Source organism: Anopheles aquasalis, chromosome 3, assembly GCF_943734665.1.
Source record: "Anopheles aquasalis chromosome 3, idAnoAquaMG_Q_19, whole genome shotgun sequence".
Taxonomy (NCBI): Eukaryota; Metazoa; Arthropoda; class Insecta; order Diptera; family Culicidae; genus Anopheles; species Anopheles aquasalis.
The window spans coordinates 19,794,096-19,816,289 of NC_064878.1; the positions used below are offsets into that span (position 1 = coordinate 19,794,096).

A 22,194-nucleotide genomic window follows, 5' to 3' on the forward strand; every position below is an offset into this window, starting at 1 on the left:
GCCTGCCGTCAGCAGAGTGTTACTCGGTGAGCCACCGTGTCCAGCGTACAGCTGGTGTGCCACAGAGTTGGTACCAGTGTCCTTCAAACCAACGACACCCGATTGCGACAGTAAGGCAGCCGCAGCACCGGCTTTGTTCAAATTATTTAAACGCTGATGTGGATTGACGTGTTGTTGCTGCTGTTGTTGGGTCGTTGGCGATTGCAAAGATACCACGTGATGCTGCCCGGAACCTACGACGACAAGATTGCTACAGGGAGTTGCATTCTTCTGTCGCCGCTGGGAACTCGAGGATAGGTTCGACGAGAGACGCTCCGATTCGTTATCGTCGCCACTATCCACATCACCATCGCTGCTGTTGGTGCTGGCGATAAAGTGTTCGTTCTTCACCTTACGGCCCTTGTTCCGACGGTAGTACTTGAACTCGCGAGGCAACGTATACGAGCGAGGCAGTGAAACCTAGGAGGTGAAACCAAGTGGACAATCAGATCATCTGCTCCTTCAAACACTTAGTGCGCGGTAGTGGTGGCCATACCTGACTGTCTATATCGGACGGTATCCGATGGTGACCGCCGTGGCCATCGTCACAGGCAGAGTTGTCCAGATTTTCATCGCCACTGCTCTCCACCGGATGATGGTCGCGGTCCGTATCTTGTAACCTATGGCAACAGAAGGAATGGACATTACATATTGATTGAGTGTTGCGAAGGAAATACTGCCTACAAAATATTCTCTCTGATCCTTCAGGATAGACTTGAATCAAGATCGACATCCTTGAACCATCAGACAAATGTTGGAAAAGTTGTAACAGTTCAAAAGGAATATGAACTCTCATTTTGTTCGATTTTACGGCTGCTAGTACTAACATGCACCTCAGAGACTTGAAACCCTTTTATAACCCTGCAGTATTTAATTTTGTTTGACACATATGAATGACACATATTTTTAACATTTTTCCCTGAAAGCACATTGTGTAAGTTTTTTGAATCAATCGAAGCAAAACTGACAAAGTTATAGATTTTTGAAAATCCGCGCTTCATACAAGGCTCCATGCAACTCGTTACTTTGAATAGCGTTTCCCAAAATCAACGTTTCCAAAGTCGGTGGCACATCGTACCGTAAAAACTACTGGACCGATCGATTCGAATTTTCTAACACATAATCTGTACACTCTTTGTCCGGTAGTCCCGTCGAGATTTTATGAAAATTGTTGATACTTTTTTTAAAACAAATCTTTAAAAATCGTGTTTTTATGCAAAATGACAAGAAGCATCACTTTTCCACTGTAACTTAAAAAATCTGCCAACAAACCGAAAAATAGGACATTCAACATAAACTCGAATTTCCCCCAAATCGAAATAAATATTCTTCAAAAGTTGTAGTTTAATATTCCATTCATTTGAAAGAATAAAGTTGAATGGTTACGTCACAAAAAATCCGTCAAAAATGATCTTTACGTTGGTAATAAATTACCGAAGCCCCTCCTTAAGTAGCATATTCAGACAGATGATTGGTCCCGTAAATGAAGAGGGACAACGAGGAGTTACAGTTCTGAGGACCGGCTCGGAAAGTTCTTCTGTGACTGAGCAACACCGCTCTTCGATAGTAAATGATATGTAAATCCTGGCGGAGAAGGCATGCTCACTTACCTAAAGTTGGCCGCCTCACGGGCCACCCAATCGAAGTAAATGCGCGAGTTCTCGAGATAATGGGGGGCCAACAGTATCTCCGGCGTCTTGGCCCGCTGCATGTTCTGGCGTTTGGTGTTGTTCAGATTATTGATCGGAACCGAAGGTCCCGACGGGTTCGTTACTGGTCCACTACCACTCGTACCGCCACTAACGCAAGCGGCCACAGCTACCATGGTGGCCGTGGTCGCCGTCCTGGCCGATTTGTTGCTGCTATTCGTATTGTTGGCACTACCGCTGGCCGAACCGGACTGTGCCGGTGTACTCGGTGTCCCACGGCTATCCAGCTTGCTCCTCGGTGGTGGCACCACGTTGTACGGGAAAGGCAGATTGTCGGTATTGCCCGCATTGTCCGCATTGCTGTTACTGTACGTGCCCGAAACCTGCCGTGGATGGTTCGCATCGGTGTAGAGCCGCCCGTGGGCATCGTACAGGATGGCTCGGTTCGATTGTGCAATCTCCGTCGTCCGGGGGCTAATCGATGGTGCCCGGACCGTTGTTCCGTTCCCATTACCCGCTCCACCACCGTTCACTTGACAGCCGCCCGTTGAACCCGGTGTGACCGCTGACGAGCCATTCCCATTGGCTGCCGCATCAGCGTACAGGTTAACGAAATTCCCGCGATAGTTCTCGGCGAACGGATTCCGTGGGATGTTGCCGGGCAGAATCATCTTCGAACGCGGTACCACCGGTACCTGATGGTGCCGAGTCAACGAATTGCTCTCGGTGGCGGATATCTGCGATGAAATGGGCGACATATTGCGAGCAGCACCCTGCAGCACACTGCTGGACGGCGGTTGGCAGTCACGGGCATCCGCGAGGGTCGGTGTCGGACCTGCCGATGCCACCGTCGCTGCCGCCACTGCTGCTGCTGCTGCTGCTGCTGCAGCACCATTACCCTTCAGGTTCACCAACGCCGAAATGTTGATCCCGTTCAATCCGAAGCTGTTGTAGATCGGATCGTAGTTGCTGCTGAACTTGCCCAGCCCGTTCACATCGTCCAGATTGGCCGCGAGCAGAAGGTTCAGATCGTTGAACGATTTGTTCGCCACAATCTCGGCCATATCGGGGCTCGAAGTGCGCCACTCGATCGGATCCAGATCGATGTGCTTCTTGGCGCGTGGTATCGGTTGCCGGGGCAGGGTCGTTTTGCCATCATCCCCTGAGCTCAGGGTACCGGTTGCACCGGCCCCAGGGCCACCGAGCTTACCCTGCTTGATCTCTTCCTCGATGATCTTCAGTTCAGCTAGCTGTTTTTGCTTCTTCTCCAGCAGTTTCTGCTGGATGTTGACACGCGAACCAACGCTACTGCCCTCGTTCTCGCTCGAGCCACCGGTGTGAGAACGGGGCAGTGGCCGACGCCAGAACGGGATTGCCATTGGGCCCATCGAGTGCGTACTGTTGCTGTTGCTGGTGCTGAGCTGTGGCTGGTGTTGCTGTTGCTGATGATGCTGATGTTGCATCTGTTGCTGTTGCTGATGCTGTTGAAATTGTTGATGCAACAAATGCTGCTGCTGTTGATGTTGCTGCTGCTGCTGCTGATGGTGCTGTTGCTGCTGCTGCTGCTGTTGCTGATGGTGATGCTGGTGGTTCAAATTGTACTGATCGATGGCACTACCCGCAGTACCACCGGCAACACCGTTCGCTGACGTGACACCCAGATTCGGTGGCGGTACAAAGGTGGTCGGTTTCTTCTTCTTCCTCTTGGTGGCCGCATTGACCGGGTTCGAGAACCGGCAGTTGAACACACCCGGAATGGCGTGAGGATACTTTTGACCACCTACTCCACAGTTTCCAATGCCACCATTCGCCAGTTTTCCACCAACAACACCAACACCAGCACCATTTGCGCCACCAGCCGCACCGTCAAGTCCGTTCACATCATGACTGATCGGACAACGGCATCCGTCTGGGCAATGAGCGGAACACTTTTCAGCCAAACGACCACCCGCCTCGTAGCCAAGTCGACGCACGTGGAAATACCGATAGTAGACGACCATAAAGAAGAGACCGGCCGCGAAGCTACACAGTACCGACACCGGTATCATGTACCAGCCGTCCGGTCGGTTAGGCCACACACCAACCATCCACAGGCAAACCAGTAGACAGTTCTCCATGAACATTACTATGTAGAAGGTGAGCTGGAAGAAAGGGAGTGCTCATTAGGACTTGTATCTTAGGTCACAGAATTCCATAGAGCTGCCTACCATTTTCTGCCGATGGCGCACTTCCTGCAGATTGATGTAGGCGAAGATGTACACGAACGCTATCAGACCGCCCAGGGTTGTCTTCTTGAGGCGCGAGATGCGCTCCCCATGGAACACATTTTTCGGCGAGATCAACCACAGAAACATCGAGAACCAGTGGAGTACTGTGGAGTAAGGAAGGGAACTCCCGGTTAAAAATCAGCATTTAAAGATTCATAAAACGGTGGCCCATCGAAACACTTACTGATCACGAGAAAAACCCAATGGCTGTACACGGAGGCGTACACAGTAAGCGAGATGACGCGCGATATGACCGTACCGAGCCGCCACAGGAACTGAAAGATCACACCGAGCCACGTCAGCACCAGCCGATGGACGTTCTGCAGTCGCACATTCTTGCTAAAGCTGGCCAGAGCCCAACAAACGCTGAACAGCGATAACGTAGCCGATACCATGTTAAGATCGCGAAACGTTTTCTGCTGCTGCTCCACAAGGTTCGTCTGCTGCACGAGTGCCGTCGTAGCACTGGCACCGGCCGGCAGTAGATGATGGTGACCGAGTGTCTTCAGTTTCAGGGCACTGAGCTGCGCTTCGCTCTGCAGGTTCACCAGTACGTACAACTGGAGGAGTAGCATCGGAGCAGCCTCGCAGAAAGCGTGGACCAACCGTAGCATGCAAAGATCGCGCACCTCGTGCTTCACGTGCCGCAGATCGACTGGAACGAACAGCTTGGCGTAGCGCCACAGTACGCCCAACTGCGTCACGTGCAGTGCCACCACAATGTACCGGCTGTACTGGGCTGATCGATCGCTCCCGGTCCCAGCCAATCCAAGACCACCGTTCGTCTTTTTCTTTTTCTTCTCGAGACTGTTAGCGCCCGGGGTGCCGCCACCTGGTGTGTCATCGGTGGTACCCGGTGGCCCTGCGGTCGATGCTGTTGCATTCCGGATCTTTCTTTTATTCAGATACCAGCGGATGGATACGATCTGCAAAGGACAGGTGTTCGGTTGTAGAAAAGTGTCCAAGGTCACGGTCCCCTATATACTGTACCTGTGAGATGACGAGCGAGAACGAGACGATCACTATGACGGCGGTAAAGTAGGCAAACTTTTGGCGCTCGTAGAGAGCATAACCGAGGACCACATCGAACACGACGTCACAGAAGTAGCCGGCCAGCGAGATCACGTTGAACAGCACATCACAGAGGGGCAGAAATTCGGCCATGGTTGCTGCTGCTGGTCGATTGTTGGTGGCCTATGGACACTCGCTGGCTGGGGAATGGTGTGGCCTGAAGGCGGAATGCTCATTCAGTGCGCTGCAGGTTCGTTCGTGCTCCGGAGCAGCGGAGTCGCGAGAGTGAGTGATCTGCCGGTAGTTCTACAAATAATTTGGAGAAAGGAATAGAACAGCATTAGATCGGTTGAGTCAATCCTTTGACACTTTTCCATTTTTTTCATTCTCTAAACTATGCATAATACTCGATGATATCAGTAGAGCAAACTTAACGATGTCATTAAATCTTTTGAATTAATTTTCGAATCTTTCACACATTTCTGATAATCACATGATCACATTTCTGTGTAGAAATGAGCAAAATTTGGCGAATAATGAGCAATATCTAAAAGGGACAACGATCGCCTCAAGACGATTACATACCTTTTGATGTTTAGTTTGCTCATATTACACCGTCAACGGGATTTAAATAAATGCCTATAAGTGCACCCCAAGCGATATTTCTCGCCCTACTGGAATAGAATTAATTTCTTCTTCACTAAATGATTCTGTATCGTATGATGATGTTATTAGATCAGATTAATCTTTTAAAACTGCTGTAAACTGCAAGTTGTAAAGGGATGATGAAGAACCATTTCTTCTTCACTAGATGATGGAGAATACTTGATGCGGGCACCACACGATGCATGCATGAATCATCAAGAGCGACATCATAAATCATGCCACAGCGTAGGCGCACCATACATTCCATCGCCGAGGAAAAAAAAACAATTGAACGACAACTAGCATATTATCACCCAAGATGCCGCTTCGTGTGCATTTAATTAGCATACGTTATGAGGCATAATCATAAATTACTTTGCTCTATGCGCTATACAACGCCGTGTACAGGGAGACGACGCTGCACGCAGCAGCTGTCGACAGGAACACATCACACGCTGAACATTAATGTGATCGAAAAGGAAAAGCGGAAACCCACGATTCCCACGCTCGTTTGCAATGAAAACAAACATTTTCACCTGCAAAGCCAGTACGGCCTGTACGGTGTTCGAGCTCGGCACGCACGCACGCAAGCATTATACAATACAACAGCGCAATTGCTTTGTGCAGAAAGCACTCAAGAGCATTAGTATTCTGTTGGCAGCCTAGCGCCGCAACATAAAAACCGCTCCACCGGTAATCGAACATTCCAATTCCAATCCGCGTGAGAAGCCATCGTAAAACAGCACGAAACAAGGTTCATTCCCATTCCCGGGTCGCCTAGCGAGGGTGCATGGTGACAGCACCGACGAAAGACTTCATCGCAAGCGACGAACCTCGGTTTGATTGCGCGAATCCGTAAGAAGCCTTGTAAAAACGCAAAAAAATGCGATTATGACGTAAACCGTTGAGGCTAGAGGGTTCTAGAGCCTTAGAGTGATCTTTCATCCATCGCATACCGGAGAGACCGGACGATGAGGCGAGCTGAGGCAAGGCGAGAAAGTTTGAATCACACCGAACACAGATCGATCGCTTGCGCTCGACGTCACGGGACATATCGTAGAAACGTAAATGATCGCACACAGACACACACAGCGAGCGATCGATGCACGACGTAGCAGTGGCACCACCGGCCACTGGCTGGACACGGCGCTCCAACGCGATTTCATTAGCATTTTCATTCAATGCAAATCGACCCAGGGCACGAGATGAGCGTTTGAGAGAGCGGATGCGGGAGAAAGAACGTTTAATGGGCAAAAAGGGGAAAAAAAACGGCAAAAAAACCATCGATCGGGACGATCGGGAACCGGGAACCGGGGTTCGATCGATCCGGTTTGCGTGGACTGTGTGACTGATCGAAAATAGTGCGTGCCCACAAAATATGCCAGGTCCGGGAAACGCTATTTGTTTCATTGTGTGATATTTATGATGAGCGTTGCGTTATGCGTGTGGTGTGGCGCTTTATTTTATCACATTCCACCGGATGAACTGTCTCCCTGACCCTGTTCTGTCGATCACACTCTCTTGCCAGCCAGTCTCTTACTAACCTTTTCACAGCTGTAGGCGCACAAATGGATCATTACTGGACACACACAGGCACGTGATAAGCGTTGCTTTCTGATTGATTTGATTATTCTTTTTTTGTGCACACTGATCACTTCTCTCTCTAGTACGGTGCGGCAGCAACGTAATGGCACCTGCGATCACGAAAAACCACTGAAAAGACACGTAACGAACACGTATTTATCATCAACTTTTTCGGGGAGGGCACGGACCGACGGGCATTTAATTACTCTTCCAATCACAAATTCACAGTAAGTAATTATCGCGATCCACCAGAGGTTTCCTCAACCAGGTACGCGCAGCGGTCCCCTTTTGCTTCGAGTCCCGCCAACAATGTTGAGAAAGAATGCTGTCGATCGATCGTGTCACTATTTTCCCGTACCGTGCCGCCCCCCCGTGGGATCACCATTAAACCGGTGATCCTGGCGCTCCCCATAAAGCTCGCCGCCCAGTTGACGACAACGGAACACAATAACGGGAGAGAAATGGGTGGCGTCAGATGAATTATAAAACAGAACAACACGCGCTGGTCGTTGGTGTAATTTTGATTTTGCTACTGCCCCTTCATCTTCCCACCCCGTGGACATCACTCGATCGTACACCATTCTGCCAGCATGCTGCAGCCAGCAACATTGCTTTCTCGACCGAGCGAGCGAGCGAGCGAACCACCGATGATGATGATGATGATGATGATGATGATGATGTGACTGTGTAGACGTGTGTGAGAGAGGGGCGCAGCGAGACGCGCACGGGCTTTCTGGAATTCCAACAATTTCACATAAACAAACGGACGGGCGGACGGCTGGACGGTCAGGCCAGCCCAAAGGGTGCTGCTTGCGATCTCCCTCTGCGTTGAGTGCGTTGCAGGAGTCAAACAGCAGCTTTCCTGTTCGCGCGCGCGATCACACATTGGTGGCGAGCAGATTAAGACCCCCAGATGCACTTGTGTTGGTGGTGCTGGTGCTTCTCGATGCTCGGGGGTATTGGTGTTGCTGGTGATGCTGTTGCTATTGCTGATGGTGATCACTCGCTCGAGAGGTGGAGGTCCTGTCGAAAACCACGACTTAGGACAACTGTAGCAGAAATTCCACAAAAAGGCGAATCACCTTAACCCTTCGCGATGCACTTTAACACATTAAAAGCTCCAACGATGTGTTACGCGTGCACGGCATAAGCACGATCACCAGATGCTGCTTCATCCCTCATCATCCCTCTCACCCTCCCATTCACTGTGCTCTGTATACCACGCCACGATTGCACGGAGCACCCAAAGAACACTCGCGGTGAATTAACGTGCACACGCGTCTTTACCTTCTTTCACGGCCCTTTTGCTGATCGAATCCTGCACTGCTGATCGTAGGTCGCTGCCGTCCGTCGATCGCACACTTTCCGGACCGTGACACTTTCCGAGCCGCCCGCCGTTCGAGCTATTCCATCTTCGAGCCACCGTTGAAAGCGGAATGCCAGAAGAAGTGGCGGTGGCTGTGGCAAACCCTATATACACACAAGCAGCGAAAGCTCGATTTTCTTCTTCTCGATCCTCGGTGTGCTCGCACGCACACACCGGTGACGATGATGTCGTTGGAGGAGTTCATGCGGGCACGATCATCAGACCACGAAGATCATAAGCTTCGAATCTTTACCCAACGAGACGTTTTCTGCTGGCTTGACCGTTTCGGTTCCGGTGGGCGCGAAATGTGCTGCCTAGTATGCCAAATTGAGTAGCATTGGTCGTGAAATGGATGTTTCGAGATCCGATCTTCCTCTGTTTACTTACCCGAATCTAAAGACGGCAGGCGCGCTGGAATTGATCAAAATACCAGTTCTTTCTTCATCGCTGAAGACAGAGGATTATATTTATTCTTAATGAATAGTCACTTCATTCACAATATCGATGTTTTACTTTTATTCTATTCCCTTCTTTTATTTTAGTCCACTTAAATCTACTGATACATGGTAATGCTACCTGGCCTATCTGCATCACTATCGATTTGCGAATAACTCAATATAGGTTGTCAGCGCAATTTTTTGATCTCGCACTTTGTCTAATATTTCCTGTACCACTTGTATTTGCTGCTGTGGCATATTTTGCGATAACGATTCTAGAATTTGTTGCAATTCGCTGATTGATTTTTCTATTTTCTCCAAATCCCCTTCCATCCATGGTTCGTTATCACCTTTGATGCCCAGTCTGTGATTAACGATTAATTTAACAACACGAGTGTGACCATTTTCCAGTGCCAAATGGAGAATACTTCGACCATTTCGATCGTAAACACCGAAACAGTTCATATTCGCCGTTTCCATCAATAATTCAAATACTTTGAAAGCATTCTCGGAGTTGGCGTCACTTGCCGGTTCAGAAACGCAATAGTGACCTGCGTTCCATCCATTCTCCGAATCAACTTCATTCGCGTTATGTTTTTTCTTTTTTATGAGGTATTCAAACATACTCCAACACCCAGCATGAAAGCAAAGATGCAGCAAGTTAGGTTTTCCTTCACATCTGCGTGCTAGGTATTCATATACTGGCGTTGCAACCTTACAATTCTCATCCCATAGTTTTTCCAGCGCTTTCATAATGGATAGAATCAATGATTTGTTGATCTCCAGCTGAAGCATTTCAACCAAATTTTGAATCATAGGGAGCCTTCCATACGCAACTAACAAGATAATCAGATGTAGATAGTTCCGATGTATGGCCACATCCTTGTTGGATTTATACACATCTGGCCACAGTATTTGGTGTTTATCAATAGTGGCTTCATCTCTTTTGTCATTTTCCTCCTTTTCAAACTCTACTTCCACTGAAGGTTGAATTCCTTGCAAGATGCAATAGTGGCCGATGAGCATTTTGAACAAGTTGTTCCTGTTTCGTCTGACGCACTCCATCATGCAGGCAATCAATTCGTTGCTAGTGCTTCTAGCCAATGCTTGATTCATCTGATCCTTATACGCAATGATCAGATGCTCAAGTGTTGACACCGATCTACACTTGATTGCTATTCGGCATGCATCTTCTAAGGCATGATCATCTACATTCCCTTGTTTCGTTATGTGTTGAATGGTTTCGTGCGAAAAGCCTTCGATATGTTTGGCTAATCTGCGTAAAAGGAAATCATATTTTTCATTGAATGGCAATTCATCTGCTATTTGACTAAGGTCATCATAACATTCTCTGAAGCGCTCGTATTCGTCTGAATTCCTTATTTTGTGTTTGTCTAATTCATCAATTCCGAGACGAAACATAACGACGTGTATTGCAAGGTACAAGTTTCCAGCCTCAACAGCGACATGGATAACGCTCTTTCTTTGATCCTTACTGTTAAAGCAGAGCTCCTTCATTGTATTCCTGCGACATTCTGTCAATTCTGCGGTAGTAATCGCATCTGATGTTATCTCGAGCACTCGTTTAGTTATGCAAGTTAATAGATTATCATTTTCAGTGAAGTAACAACCAAAGCTGGAGGTTGAGGCATAATAGTGGAAGATATTCCATCCATTCTGCTCATTGGTGGTCGTAACATTGAAAATGTTCTGTTTAATCAAGAATTTGGCCATACACCCGAGTCCAGATTGAACAGCAAGATGTAATACATTTCCACCCTCGGCATCTGTTTCGCCAAGATTGGTTGTTCGTTCAAACAGATATTTATAAACCGGAACAAAATCGGACCAATCGAAAGCACACGATTTATGGTATTTAGTTCCCGGTTCATAACAATATGTGCTATGTGTAATTTTCATAATATCTATGAGAACCCTCCAATCGATATTTACGATCACGTTCTCGCACAAATGCTCTATCATTGATTGGTGTTTCAGACATACCGCCAGGGCCAAGAGCTTCAATTTACCTACATCTTCCAGCGATCGGTTGGCCGATAGCATCGTTTCTACTTGCTTGACCAATTTCTCTAAATTTACTAACCTTAGATCATAATCTTCATCATCACATTGTTGAGTGAGTTCATTCCAATTGGCAAGCTTATCCACCAGGATTGGATTGAGCAACCATTTGGTGACATCAATGAAGTCTTTTGAATACAGGCTCTTTGCTGTGCATGCTAACCAATCTGCATCATAATTCAACGGTGGAATTGCGCTAGGGAACTCACGATGCAAATAGTACATAAAAAATAGTGATCTGCATTTCATTGCGATTGTATACAACACTTTGGCATCCTCTTGGAGTAATAAACGGGCACTGTTTACCTCTTGTAATTCCTCGGGCTTATCTAGTAAAATCTTTGCTATTTGCTTGGCTAGCGCACAAAGTATTGTGTAATAGTCGAATTTCTCTTCGAAAGATATCGATTTTTCGTAAATCGCACGATAGCAGAATGTTATGTTTGGTAGAGCGTCAACAGTTAGGGTTCCTATTTGAGATAAATAGACTCCCAATTTTTGTTTTAAAATGTAGTGTACCATATCTACCTGTCCATACTCCATTGCGAGGTGGAGAATGCTTCGTCCTTTTTTATCGTTCATCCCGAAACAGTCCACTTCCTTTTCTTTTAGTATTATGAAGCGGAACAAGTCCTTATGACCATGAACGAAAGTAGCGCTGGTATCACTATAGGAAATTGCGTCAATCCAAAATGAGCGTTGATTCGAAACACATAAATGGAACACATTCCAACCCTTTAATTCATCACCAGCCTGGAAGTCGATATTGTATCGCGCAATCAGACATTTTGAGAACTCGTAAAGATTTGATTTTATGGCAAGATGAAGCATTTTATTCGCTTCAACGTCGCTAATATTTGAAGCCAAGTCCAATAGACATTGATAAGCTTTGCTATGGTCAAATTGTGCCCAAGTATGTATTTTCAAAAACAAATTATCAGTTAACATTGCTAAGAAAAAGACGAAACCGGTGCAAAGATTCAACTTGTATGACTCTATCAAAAACCTCAGCATAGATGATCTTACTGTAGCTACACAGATAACCAATAAGGATAGAATGTTTTCATCAATCATGATTCCAGTTGGTATTCCCAGTTTTACCAAGCGTATGTTATTTGTGATATCGCAAAATTTTTCTATCAGATTTGAATAATCAATGAAGCAGCATGCTTCATCGCTTTCAATCGAACAAGGTTGAACATTTTTTATTGTAAATCGAGAACAATAGAGATCAAAAAAGTACTTGAATTCAATTTTGTAATCCTTTAGCACAGCACATAATAAACATTTCCAAAGGTTCTCGTCGTTTAGAATGGATGCATCATTTGTCATAAAGTATTTCATCACAAAAATCGATTTTTTCTTCAACGCCAATTCGAAATATGAACTCCTTAGCATTTGAAGGAAGTGTTCTTGATCCGTTTCCTGTTGAATTACACTTTGCAGCATCCAAACCGAATCTTCTCCAATAATGCCTTCAATATATTTTATTTCGTCGAGCTGATTATCTTGTATGTAGCTCGGATCGAATATTCGTCGGAAGATTGCGGATGCCCCGTTGACCATTGAGTTAGAAATGAAAGTCTCCAAGATATCATGTACAACTTGTCGATTTTGCTGTGGTACGTTTTCCGGAAGCGATTCTAGAATTTGTTTCAACTCGCTGCAGTGTTTTTCTATTTTCTTCAAATCCCCTTCCATCCATGGTTCGTTATCACCTTTGATGCCCAGTCTGTGATTAACGATTAATTTAACAACACGAGTGTGACCATTTTCCAGTGCCAAATGGAGAATACTTCGACCATTTCGATCGTAAACACCGAAACAGTTCATATTCGCCGTTTTCATCAATAATTCAAATACTTTGAAAGCATTCTCGGAGTTGGCGTCACTTGCCGGTTCAGAAACGCAATAGTGACCTGCGTTCCATCCATTCTCCGAATCAACTTCATTCGCGTTATGTTTTTTCTTTTTTATGAGGTATTCAAACATACTCCAACACCCAGCATGAAAGCAAAGATGCAGCAAGTTAGGTTTTCCTTCACATCTGCGTGCTAGGTATTCATATACTGGCGTTGCAACCTTACAATTCTCATCCCATAGTTTTTCCAGCGCTTTCATAATGGATAGAATCAATGATTTGTTGATCTCCAGCTGAAGCATTTCAACCAAATTTTGAATCATAGGGAGCCTTCCATACGCAACTAACAAGATAATCAGATGTAGATAGTTCCGATGTATGGCCACATCCTTGTTGGATTTATACACATCTGGCCACAGTATTTTGTGTTTATCAATAGTGGCTTCATCTCTTTTGTCATTTTCCTCCTTTTCAAACTCTACTTCCACTGAAGGTTGAATTCCTTGCAAGATGCAATAGTGGCCGATGAGCATTTTGAACAAGTTGTTCCTGTTTCGTCTGACGCACTCCATCATGCAGGCAATCAATTCGTTGCTAGTGCTTCTAGCCAATGCTTGATTCATCTGATCCTTATACGCAATGATCAGATGCTCAAGTGTTGACACCGATCTACACTTGATTGCTATTCGGCATGCATCTTCTAAGGCATGATCATCTACATTCCCTTGTTTCGTTATGTGTTGAATGGTTTCGTGCGAAAAGCCTTCGATATGTTTGGCTAATCTGCGTAAAAGGAAATCATATTTTTCATTGAATGGCAATTCATCTGCTATTTGACTAAGCTCATCATAACATTCTCTGAAGCGCTCGTATTCGTCTGAATTCCTTATTTTGTGTTTGTCTAATTCATCAATTCCGAGACGAAACATAACGACGTGTATTGCTAGGTACAAGTTTCCAGCCTCAACAGCGACATGGATAACGCTCTTTCTTTGATCCTTACTGTTAAAGCAGAGCTCCTTCATTGTATTCCTGCGACATTCTGTCAATTCTGCGGTAGTAATCGTATCTGATGTTATCTCGAGCACTCGTTTAGTTATGCAAGTCAATAGATCATCATTTTCAGTGAAGCAACAACCAAAGCTGGAGGTTGAGGCATAATAGTGGAAGATATTCCATCCATTCTGCTCATTGGTGGTCGTAACATTGAAAATGTTCTGTTTAATCAAGAATTTGGCCATACACCCGAGTCCAGATTGAACAGCAAGATGTAATACATTTCCACCCTCGGCATCTGTTTCGCCAAGATTGGTTGTTCGTTCAAACAGATATTTATAAACCGGAACAAAATCGGACCAATCGAAAGCACACGATTTATGGTATTTAGTTCCCGGTTCATAACAATATGTGCTATGTGCAATTTTCATAATATCTAGGAGAACCCTCCAATCGATATTTACGATCACGTTCTCGCACAAATGCTCTATCATTGATTGGTGTTTCAGACATACCGCCAGGGCCAAGAGCTTCAATTTACCTACATCTTCCAGCGATCGGTTGGCCGATAGCATCGTTTCTACTTGCTTGACCAATTTCTCTAAATTTACTAACCTTAGATCATAATCTTCATCATCACATTGTTGAGTGAGTTCATTCAAATTGGCAAGCTTATCCACCAGGATTGGATTGAGCAACCATTTGGTGACATCAATGAAGTCTTTTGAATACAGGCTCTTTGCTGTGCATGCTAACCAATCTGCATCATAATTCAACGGTGGAATTGCGCTAGGGGACTCACGATGCAAATAGTACATCAAAAATAGTGATCTGCATTTCATTGCGATTGTATACAACACTTTGGCATCCTCTTGGAGTAATAAACGGGCACTGTTTACCTCTTGTAATTCCTCGGGCTTATCTAGTAAAATCTTTGCTATTTGCTTGGCTAGCATAGCAAGCACTTTATGAGAGATCTCATTCTCTCCAAGTGATATTGAAATCTCAAAAATCGCACGATAGCAGAATGTTATGTTTAGTATGACATCAACACTTAAATTTTCGATGTCATCAAAATTGTTGAGTCCCAATTTTCGAGCCACAATATTCTCTACTATACCTCTGTGTCCATTTTCCATGGCTAGGTGGAGAAGGCTCCGTTCTTTTTTATCGCAATTATTGAAACAGTCCATTTCCTTTTCTTTTTCCAGCATATAGCAGAACAAATCAGTTTTATCACCATCAGCGGAAGAAGCACTAGTATCATCATCAACTATTTCTTGAAGCGAACTTGAGCGTTGATTCGAAACACATAAATGGAACACATTCCAACCATTTAAGTTATCAACAGCCTGGAAGTCAATATTGTATCGCTCTATCAGGCATTTGGAGAACTCGAAAAGATTAAATTTTATGGCAAGACGAAGCATTTTATTCGCCTCGACGTCATCTATATTCGATGCCTGGTTCAACAGACATTCATATGCATTGCTTGGTTTTATTGCCGTCTTATCAGCTATTTTCGAAAACAAAGTGTAAGTTATCATTGCTACGAAAAAGACAAATCTGCTGCAAAGGTTCAACTTGCACGACTCTATCAAAAACCTCAGCATAGATGGTCTTACTGTTGCCACACAGATAACCAACATTGAAAGTATGTTTTCATCAATCACAATTTCAGCTGAAATTTCTTGTTTCACCCAATGCACTTTATTTATGATATTGCATACTTTTCGTATTGAATTAGACTTAAAATAATCAATAAGATAGCCAGCTACGTCAGTATGAATTGGAAAATGATTTGAATCACTTTGTGTCGAAGGAATGGAAGAGGGTTGAAAATCTTTTATCCCAAACCTTAAACAGTAGAGTTCAAACAAAAACAAGAATTCATTTTCGTAATTCCTCATCACAGCACCGACTATTCTATGCCATAGCTTATCGCTCTGTAAAATGAATGGGTCATTTGTCTTAAAATATTTCAAAGCATATTCATTGTCCAGCACTAAACTGAAATGTGTATTCCTTAGCACTCGAACAAAAGGTTTTCCTGCAGCCCACCGTTGACTCGCTAGCATCGAACCTGAATCTTCTCCAATGACGTCTCCTATACATTTTTTTTCATTCCGCTCAACTTCCATCTTGTAATCAGGGTCAAATATTCGTCCGAAGTTTGTGGATGTTTCTTTAACGGAATATGCAATTACTTCTTCACAGAATTGTTTCATCTTTTTGCAGGCATCGTGTGACTCGTACTCGACAGTCTTACGGCTCAGATATGTCATAACGTATTTAGCAAATTTTGCAGCCTTAAGAATTTTATCTTCTCCTGCTGAAGTTATCTGCTCGTGCAGAACGTTCTTATTTATGGACGCTCCATGATGCAAGAGATAAGATATAAATTGGGGCTTGTCTCTATGGAACGCGTAATCCAAAGCTGTCCAATCTAATATTTTTTCTTTAATGTTTATTACGTCAGATTCGATGGAATCTGGTAAAAAGTGTGGCCAGACTTTTTCAAAATCATAATATAATGCAATTAGATGCAGTGCAGTTCTATCTCCCTCATCTCTCGCAAAGAGGGCCTGTGGGTTGGTACGAAGCAATGATTCCGTTGTGTTCCAATCCCTCTCAACAATAGCCAGATTTACCCGATGGTGTTTGACCAAAATTGTGTCAATATTCTCGCGTAACTCTTTACGTTCCTCATCCCAAAACGACTTTAGATTTGACATCTTTAGCCGGTCTTGCTCATATCCTTTTGTCTGGCGATGGATAATCCACAAAGCAGCCAAGTTTTCAACGAATGTCCGATGGGTAAACTCTATCCTTCCATCAAGATTGAAATGTAAAATACCAGTTTTTTCGCCGCCTTCGTATAATTTCTTCATGTAGGCCTCTGCCTGCCGCATCTCATTTGCTGATAGGATACCGGCCAGTTCATTTTCGCTGAAAAACACGTACAGTGCTAACTGTCCATGGAACAGTTTCGCTTCTTCTATGGTCTTCGCAAATTTGTCCATCTCTAACGGTTTATCGGCCACATTTTTATCTGTACCGTTTTTATCATACAGAAGATGTCGAATTTTCACCCTCAAAAATTCTTCCACAGTAAACGAAGCACTCGATATGTCGTCGATTGTCTCAAGCAGCACCGTCATGTATGTTTTTGAAGAAACGTTCGCTTTTGTGTTTTCATTTTGATAAACACGATCCCCAAGAATTTCTACTACCATCATCAGGTTTAGTGGAATGTCGCTCATGCTACCTAAAGTAGCAAGTAGCACTACACACAACGATTTATGAAAATCAATTACATCTTCATCGTTTCCATTGTGCCATTTCACCTCCATCATCTTGTACAGCATAGACTCTCTATCGTGCAGCGAGAGAGGTTTCAATTCGAAAAACGAGGGATCACTCAACGAATTTTCGACCTGTTGTTTAAAGCCGTATGGACGGCTGGTGACGTACAACTTCTTCACTCCTTTAAACTGTTCAAAAAGAGACAGAAACTTCAAGACCGTGTCCTTATAATATGGCGCGATTTCATCGAACCCATCCATCAGAAACACTAATTCGCCTGCATTAAACTTCTCTTTGAATACCAGCAGCTGGATTTTATTGTTTAGGGATAGACCGTGTTCTTCCGTCAGATCTTCACTGACACTGACTTGACCACCGGAATGAACCAAACAATTCGAACAAATCTCAGCCATTTCACGTTTTAGTTGAAGCGATGCACATACCAGCTTATACAGCATTTTGATCGCTTCCATTTCATCGATGATCTTGGCAGCCTTGTTGTTTAGGCCAGATGTAAAAGGTTTGAAAGTGGTACAATGATCGGACAAGCTACATCGAACAACCCAGGATGAAGGATTTCGTCTCCGAAATTGCCAAGCCAACCATGTAATGTTAGTTGACTTTCCGAAACCAGCTTCTCCCAACAAAATCAAGACCTTTTTATCTTCGTCGTCAATAATTGGTTCATACTCGACCCCTGAATCATTTGTCCTTACGAACATATCATAAAATTTCCACAGTTCCTTTAGTGATTTCGCCATTTTATTGAATTCGATTCCCTCCCGCAGGGGTCCTTTCTTATAATAGTTGGCCCCTAGCAACCAGTCCACGTTCTCTGCTTTATGCTTGTTTCCCCCCACAGTCCAAAGACGGTGAACATAAGTTCTTTCGATTTCGCGATATTTCTTCGAAATTTCGTTATTCTCTTCCATTTGCTTTCCCCAGTCCAACAGTTGAATAATTTTTTCGATTGGAAGGTCTCTTAAACTGTTCTGGAATATGTTGAACGGCGAGATGGTCGTTCCGCATAATGTTATGCTCTCATTTTGGAATTGCTCCAACGATTCTTGTGTCAAATCACAAAGGCGAAAGCAGTTAAGATCAGATAAGGTGTTATCTGCTTTTCTGATAAGAAAAACTTTTTTTGAACTACCCTTTAGAAAATCTTTTTTCCATTTCCTTACCATACTCTGAACCATTTTGAGCGATTCGTGACAGAGAATGAACAAACAACGGGATGGCTCGTTACAACGAAGCACTGCTTCTACAGTGTTTGAATTTACAGAGAAATCGCAATCGTCGAGAAAAAGTGCCGATGTATGATCTTTACTCTGTAAATTCAATATGTCCAATAGCACCGTGACACCAAATTGGATATCGAATGCTTCAACAACAACAACGCATTCATCTTCAACTTGGTCCTGCAAATCAGATTTTTCAAGAGCTTCTGCACTAATGCGAAATGGCGATCCGATAATATTCTTGCGGAGTTTATCAGAAATAGACTCTACTTTCATATGTGCTAGTGTGCCTTTTATATTCTCGAGATCTTTCTTAATGTCATCTGAACACAATGGCTTGGCAAATGGATCCATCAGCCAATCGTAATTGATTTTGAATAACCTTTCGGTAGCAATTTTCCCCTCATTATACCCATTGGGTTGATCAGGAACCAAATGATTATCGTCATACTGCATATTCCTCAAAATTTTAGTTATTGCATCATCGAGCTCATGCTCACCCTGGGTGCCACACACCAAACGAAGTCGCTCGCAGAAAGATTTAAAAGCTTCATCTACATTATCATTCGGAAATAAATCTGAGGACGAATATTTATTTTTTTCGTCCAACAAATATTCGTTTGAGACATACACCCGTTTCAGTTTCAAATCATCCCATACAGATCCATTGATCTTGTATTCTTGTCGGTATTGTTCTTCAAACTCCTTTCTAAATGCTTCATAGCCTGGTTTTGAATTGGAGGAAGATGAAACTAAAAATTCTTTTGTGAATCCGTACGAATCATTTGCTGATGTTTCACTCCTATCTATAACATCCAAAATGGCTCGACGATACTCTTTGAAGAGGGAATTGTAGTACGTTATCCTCTTGCTGGTTTTGGTAGCCTCGACCAGTAGCTTGGCTAGCCTAGCTCGCATGGAACATTTCCGCAACAGTTGATATAAATTGCTGTACGCCCCGTCCGCAGCCCATAGTTTATCATAATCCAGTTGATAGTATTTACCTCCGATGGTATCGAATAAAGATGCGACATAAGAATCCAGAGATGGCACCGATTCGTTCGTGACAGCACGTTCTACTGTTTTCCAGATGTTCTTTGCCTTTTCGTTTATATCTGCGTTGGTGCAAATGACAAACCCGTCCAGATCAGTTGTCGATTGTTGTTGATCACAGAACGAGGTGAAATACTTCAGAATAGCAAAGGGATTCTTCGTATCGCTATTGGTAGTGAAATCCTTCACCGTTATGTTGGGAGGAGGCGATCCCAATTTGTGTTTGACTTGTATCTTCAGTATTCCTTTCTTTTCACCATCCTTGAAGGTATACACGATGTCATCGAACTTTCCGGCTGAAGGATCCTCTGCCGCGACTGCGAAACTAAAGTCGTTGACTGGATCTAAACACTTTTTGGTATTCGCCAGGCTAACAACTATTCCGAGCTTCAATTGATAAGACGCTCCATGAAGTGCATGTTTCAGTCCGGATAGATTACTTTCAACCTTCTCAGAATCGTTATTCTTTTTACCATCAAAGCTTTGTGGATTAGCCATTGTTCGATGCTTCTATGATTCTCTGCGATCTCTCGTGCCAAGTCTTCAGGAGTGGTGCACTACAACTAGAAGGAGAAGAGAAGAAAAAAATCGTTACACAGTGGTTCACCAGGCCAACTCGTTCGAGATAATGCTAGAACAGAGTATCAAGTGATCTAAGAGGAAGGTTTTTTGTATTAAAGATCGGAGCGATGGGTCATATTAAAGATTAAAGATCAAGAGAACGAATTTCACGTGATTAACGATGATGATGAATTTGGCTTGATCGTCCAGCACACGGTATACCAAAAGTTGAGCAAGATGCCGCGCGCCAACAGTTTCATTCTTCACGGGCAAACACCACGCAATCAATTTTTTTGAAATTCAAACCAACCTTCTTATCAAAGTTTGAAAACTGGCCCGATATCTACAGACCTTCCTAGAGATTCATTATCTACAAAGAGGGTTTCAGACGATATCGGCTGGTGGAGCTAGCGCTCACCGTTTTTCCTAGAAAACGCTCAGTGTTTCTGAGGAATATTGAACAACGGTGGCCCGGTTTATCATGATCGGATTAAAGATTAATCATTGACATCATCACATGCTTCCTTTGTTATCAACCAGCCTATCAGTTCATTGGTAACAATTTCAAAAGTTATCTTCTAACTTATCTGCGTGTGTACTGCGTTTTGTTGGCGTTTGAAACACCCTTCAAGAAAACAATTTAGATAATCTTCATTCAGAACTTACGCGACGGCCCAATAAATGTGAATATGGAATGAACTCGAGTGCATCACTGATAGGGACAAGAGTTTCAACACAAACGATCTCAAACGAACTTTAAACGATGTTGCTCGAGCTAAAGGCTTTTGCTGTCTGCATTACAGTGTCGCATAGCTGCACGTACGAAGGTATGCACCTTTATATTGAAAGCCAACGTTTATCTTATCAAGTGACTTATGTCAATGGATAACCGCAACACTGAGGAACTTTGAATTAAGCGAAGTTTCATTTAGCTTGAGAAATGCACACTGTAGCAAACGAGTAACTTGTATTTTAAAATTCCAAAAATTCACTCGCCAAAATATTTTCTACTCTCGCGTTTGACCGCTTCTTCAAGACTCGTCTGGTTGGAGGACTTTGGAAGAACGTGGACTTTGGCCCCCGGGTGAACACTCGATACAGGTGTTTTTATTTCGCTCACACGCAGCGCCCTATGTTGTCGATCGCAGGAGTTGCGTGTTATAACTTAACGCTCGTTTGCATAATTTTCAGCAGGTTATTTAAATAAAACAAGATGTTCTAATGTACTAGTGGCATAGTACAGTACCAGCTACTGCTTATATGATCTTATGAATGGACTTTTCTACGTCGTGTAATATTTATAGAATAATCAGCAAAGATAAAAAATAACTACTAAACCGAAATCACAACCTTTTGACCTCGCTCGTGATCAGATTGCACGCCCTGCTGAGTACTGAGTGCTTGGCCACGTTAAGAAACTTTAGTTCAACCTCTTTTTGAAAATTCTTAACGGAACTAATCAGGCACCTTTACCCATTTATTTCCGTTCAATCAACCGAGTTGATCGCTTCCCAAAATAATCAATAACGGCAAGTATCGCTTATCTATCGAAATTCACTTTTCTTATCTAAACTGGCAAAAACTGCAAAGCCTTTCGGAGTGATATCGGCTGGCTTAAACATGCTACGATAAAGCGACGATAAGTGTATGCATTAATCTAGTTCGTAGGAAAATTGTAATTTCCGTGAAACATGTAAAGCAAAAGAGACCAATCTGCTCGTTGTATGATTGAAATTACGTTTCTCACTACAATCTTCATCATTTATATTTATTCACTGAAAAGATCATTATCGTAAATAGCAAGTGCAATCGGGAGAACATAGCTTGCGATCTATTCAAAATCTTCTGCGCGTGTGGTCACATGGTAGTAAACAATCTACTTGCCTTACTTTGCACGAAAACACCGCTAACCATAAGTGGAATTCGGTAGGCGAGTTAAATCAGTACCGGTTGTTGCAGCAAACGCTTGGCAGTTATGATAAGCGTAGGTTAGGAATGCTTGCGAATGTAGAGGATAATCAAGAACGTAGAACGGCATTCAGGCACTTTCACCCACTTTTTGATGATCAATTAACTCGTGGACTACACAGCACTGT

At 43.8% G+C, this 22,194-nt stretch overlaps 2 protein-coding genes across 2 annotated transcripts in view; both read right to left on the reverse strand.

Annotated features, from left to right (window-relative positions):
• LOC126577670 (uncharacterized) overlaps positions 1-8,619 on the reverse strand; it is a 9,429-nt gene extending 810 nt beyond the window's left edge. Inside the window, exons 1-8 of the mRNA XM_050239484.1 lie at positions 8,483-8,619; positions 7,156-7,324; positions 4,946-5,272; positions 4,140-4,881; positions 3,896-4,059; positions 1,650-3,829; positions 536-659; positions 1-459 (exon numbers count right to left, since the gene is read on the reverse strand). The exon at positions 1-459 is cut by the window's left edge and continues 810 nt beyond it. Coding sequence (XP_050095441.1) covers positions 1-459; positions 536-659; positions 1,650-3,829; positions 3,896-4,059; positions 4,140-4,881; positions 4,946-5,119 — 3,843 coding nt within the window. The 5' untranslated portion in view covers positions 5,120-5,272; positions 7,156-7,324; positions 8,483-8,619. The remainder of the gene's footprint in view (positions 460-535; positions 660-1,649; positions 3,830-3,895; positions 4,060-4,139; positions 4,882-4,945; positions 5,273-7,155; positions 7,325-8,482) is intronic.
• Positions 8,620-12,102: 3,483 nt separating this feature from the next.
• Positions 12,103-14,823, reverse strand: LOC126574096 (uncharacterized). Its single transcript, XM_050234066.1, has 2 exons — positions 12,518-14,823; positions 12,103-12,111 (listed from the first exon to the last, which is right to left on the reverse strand). Exons 1-2 carry the CDS (start codon positions 14,777-14,779, stop codon positions 12,103-12,105), a joined length of 2,271 nt encoding a protein of 756 aa, XP_050090023.1. The 5' UTR covers positions 14,780-14,823.
• Between the last annotated feature and the right edge of the window lie 7,371 nt (positions 14,824-22,194).

What these genes read in the sequence shown, in the direction of transcription:
- LOC126574096 (XM_050234066.1), bottom strand. Translation starts at nt 14,779, where the DNA reads ATGAAATGCAGATCACTATTTTTGATGTACTATTTGCATCGTGAGTCC.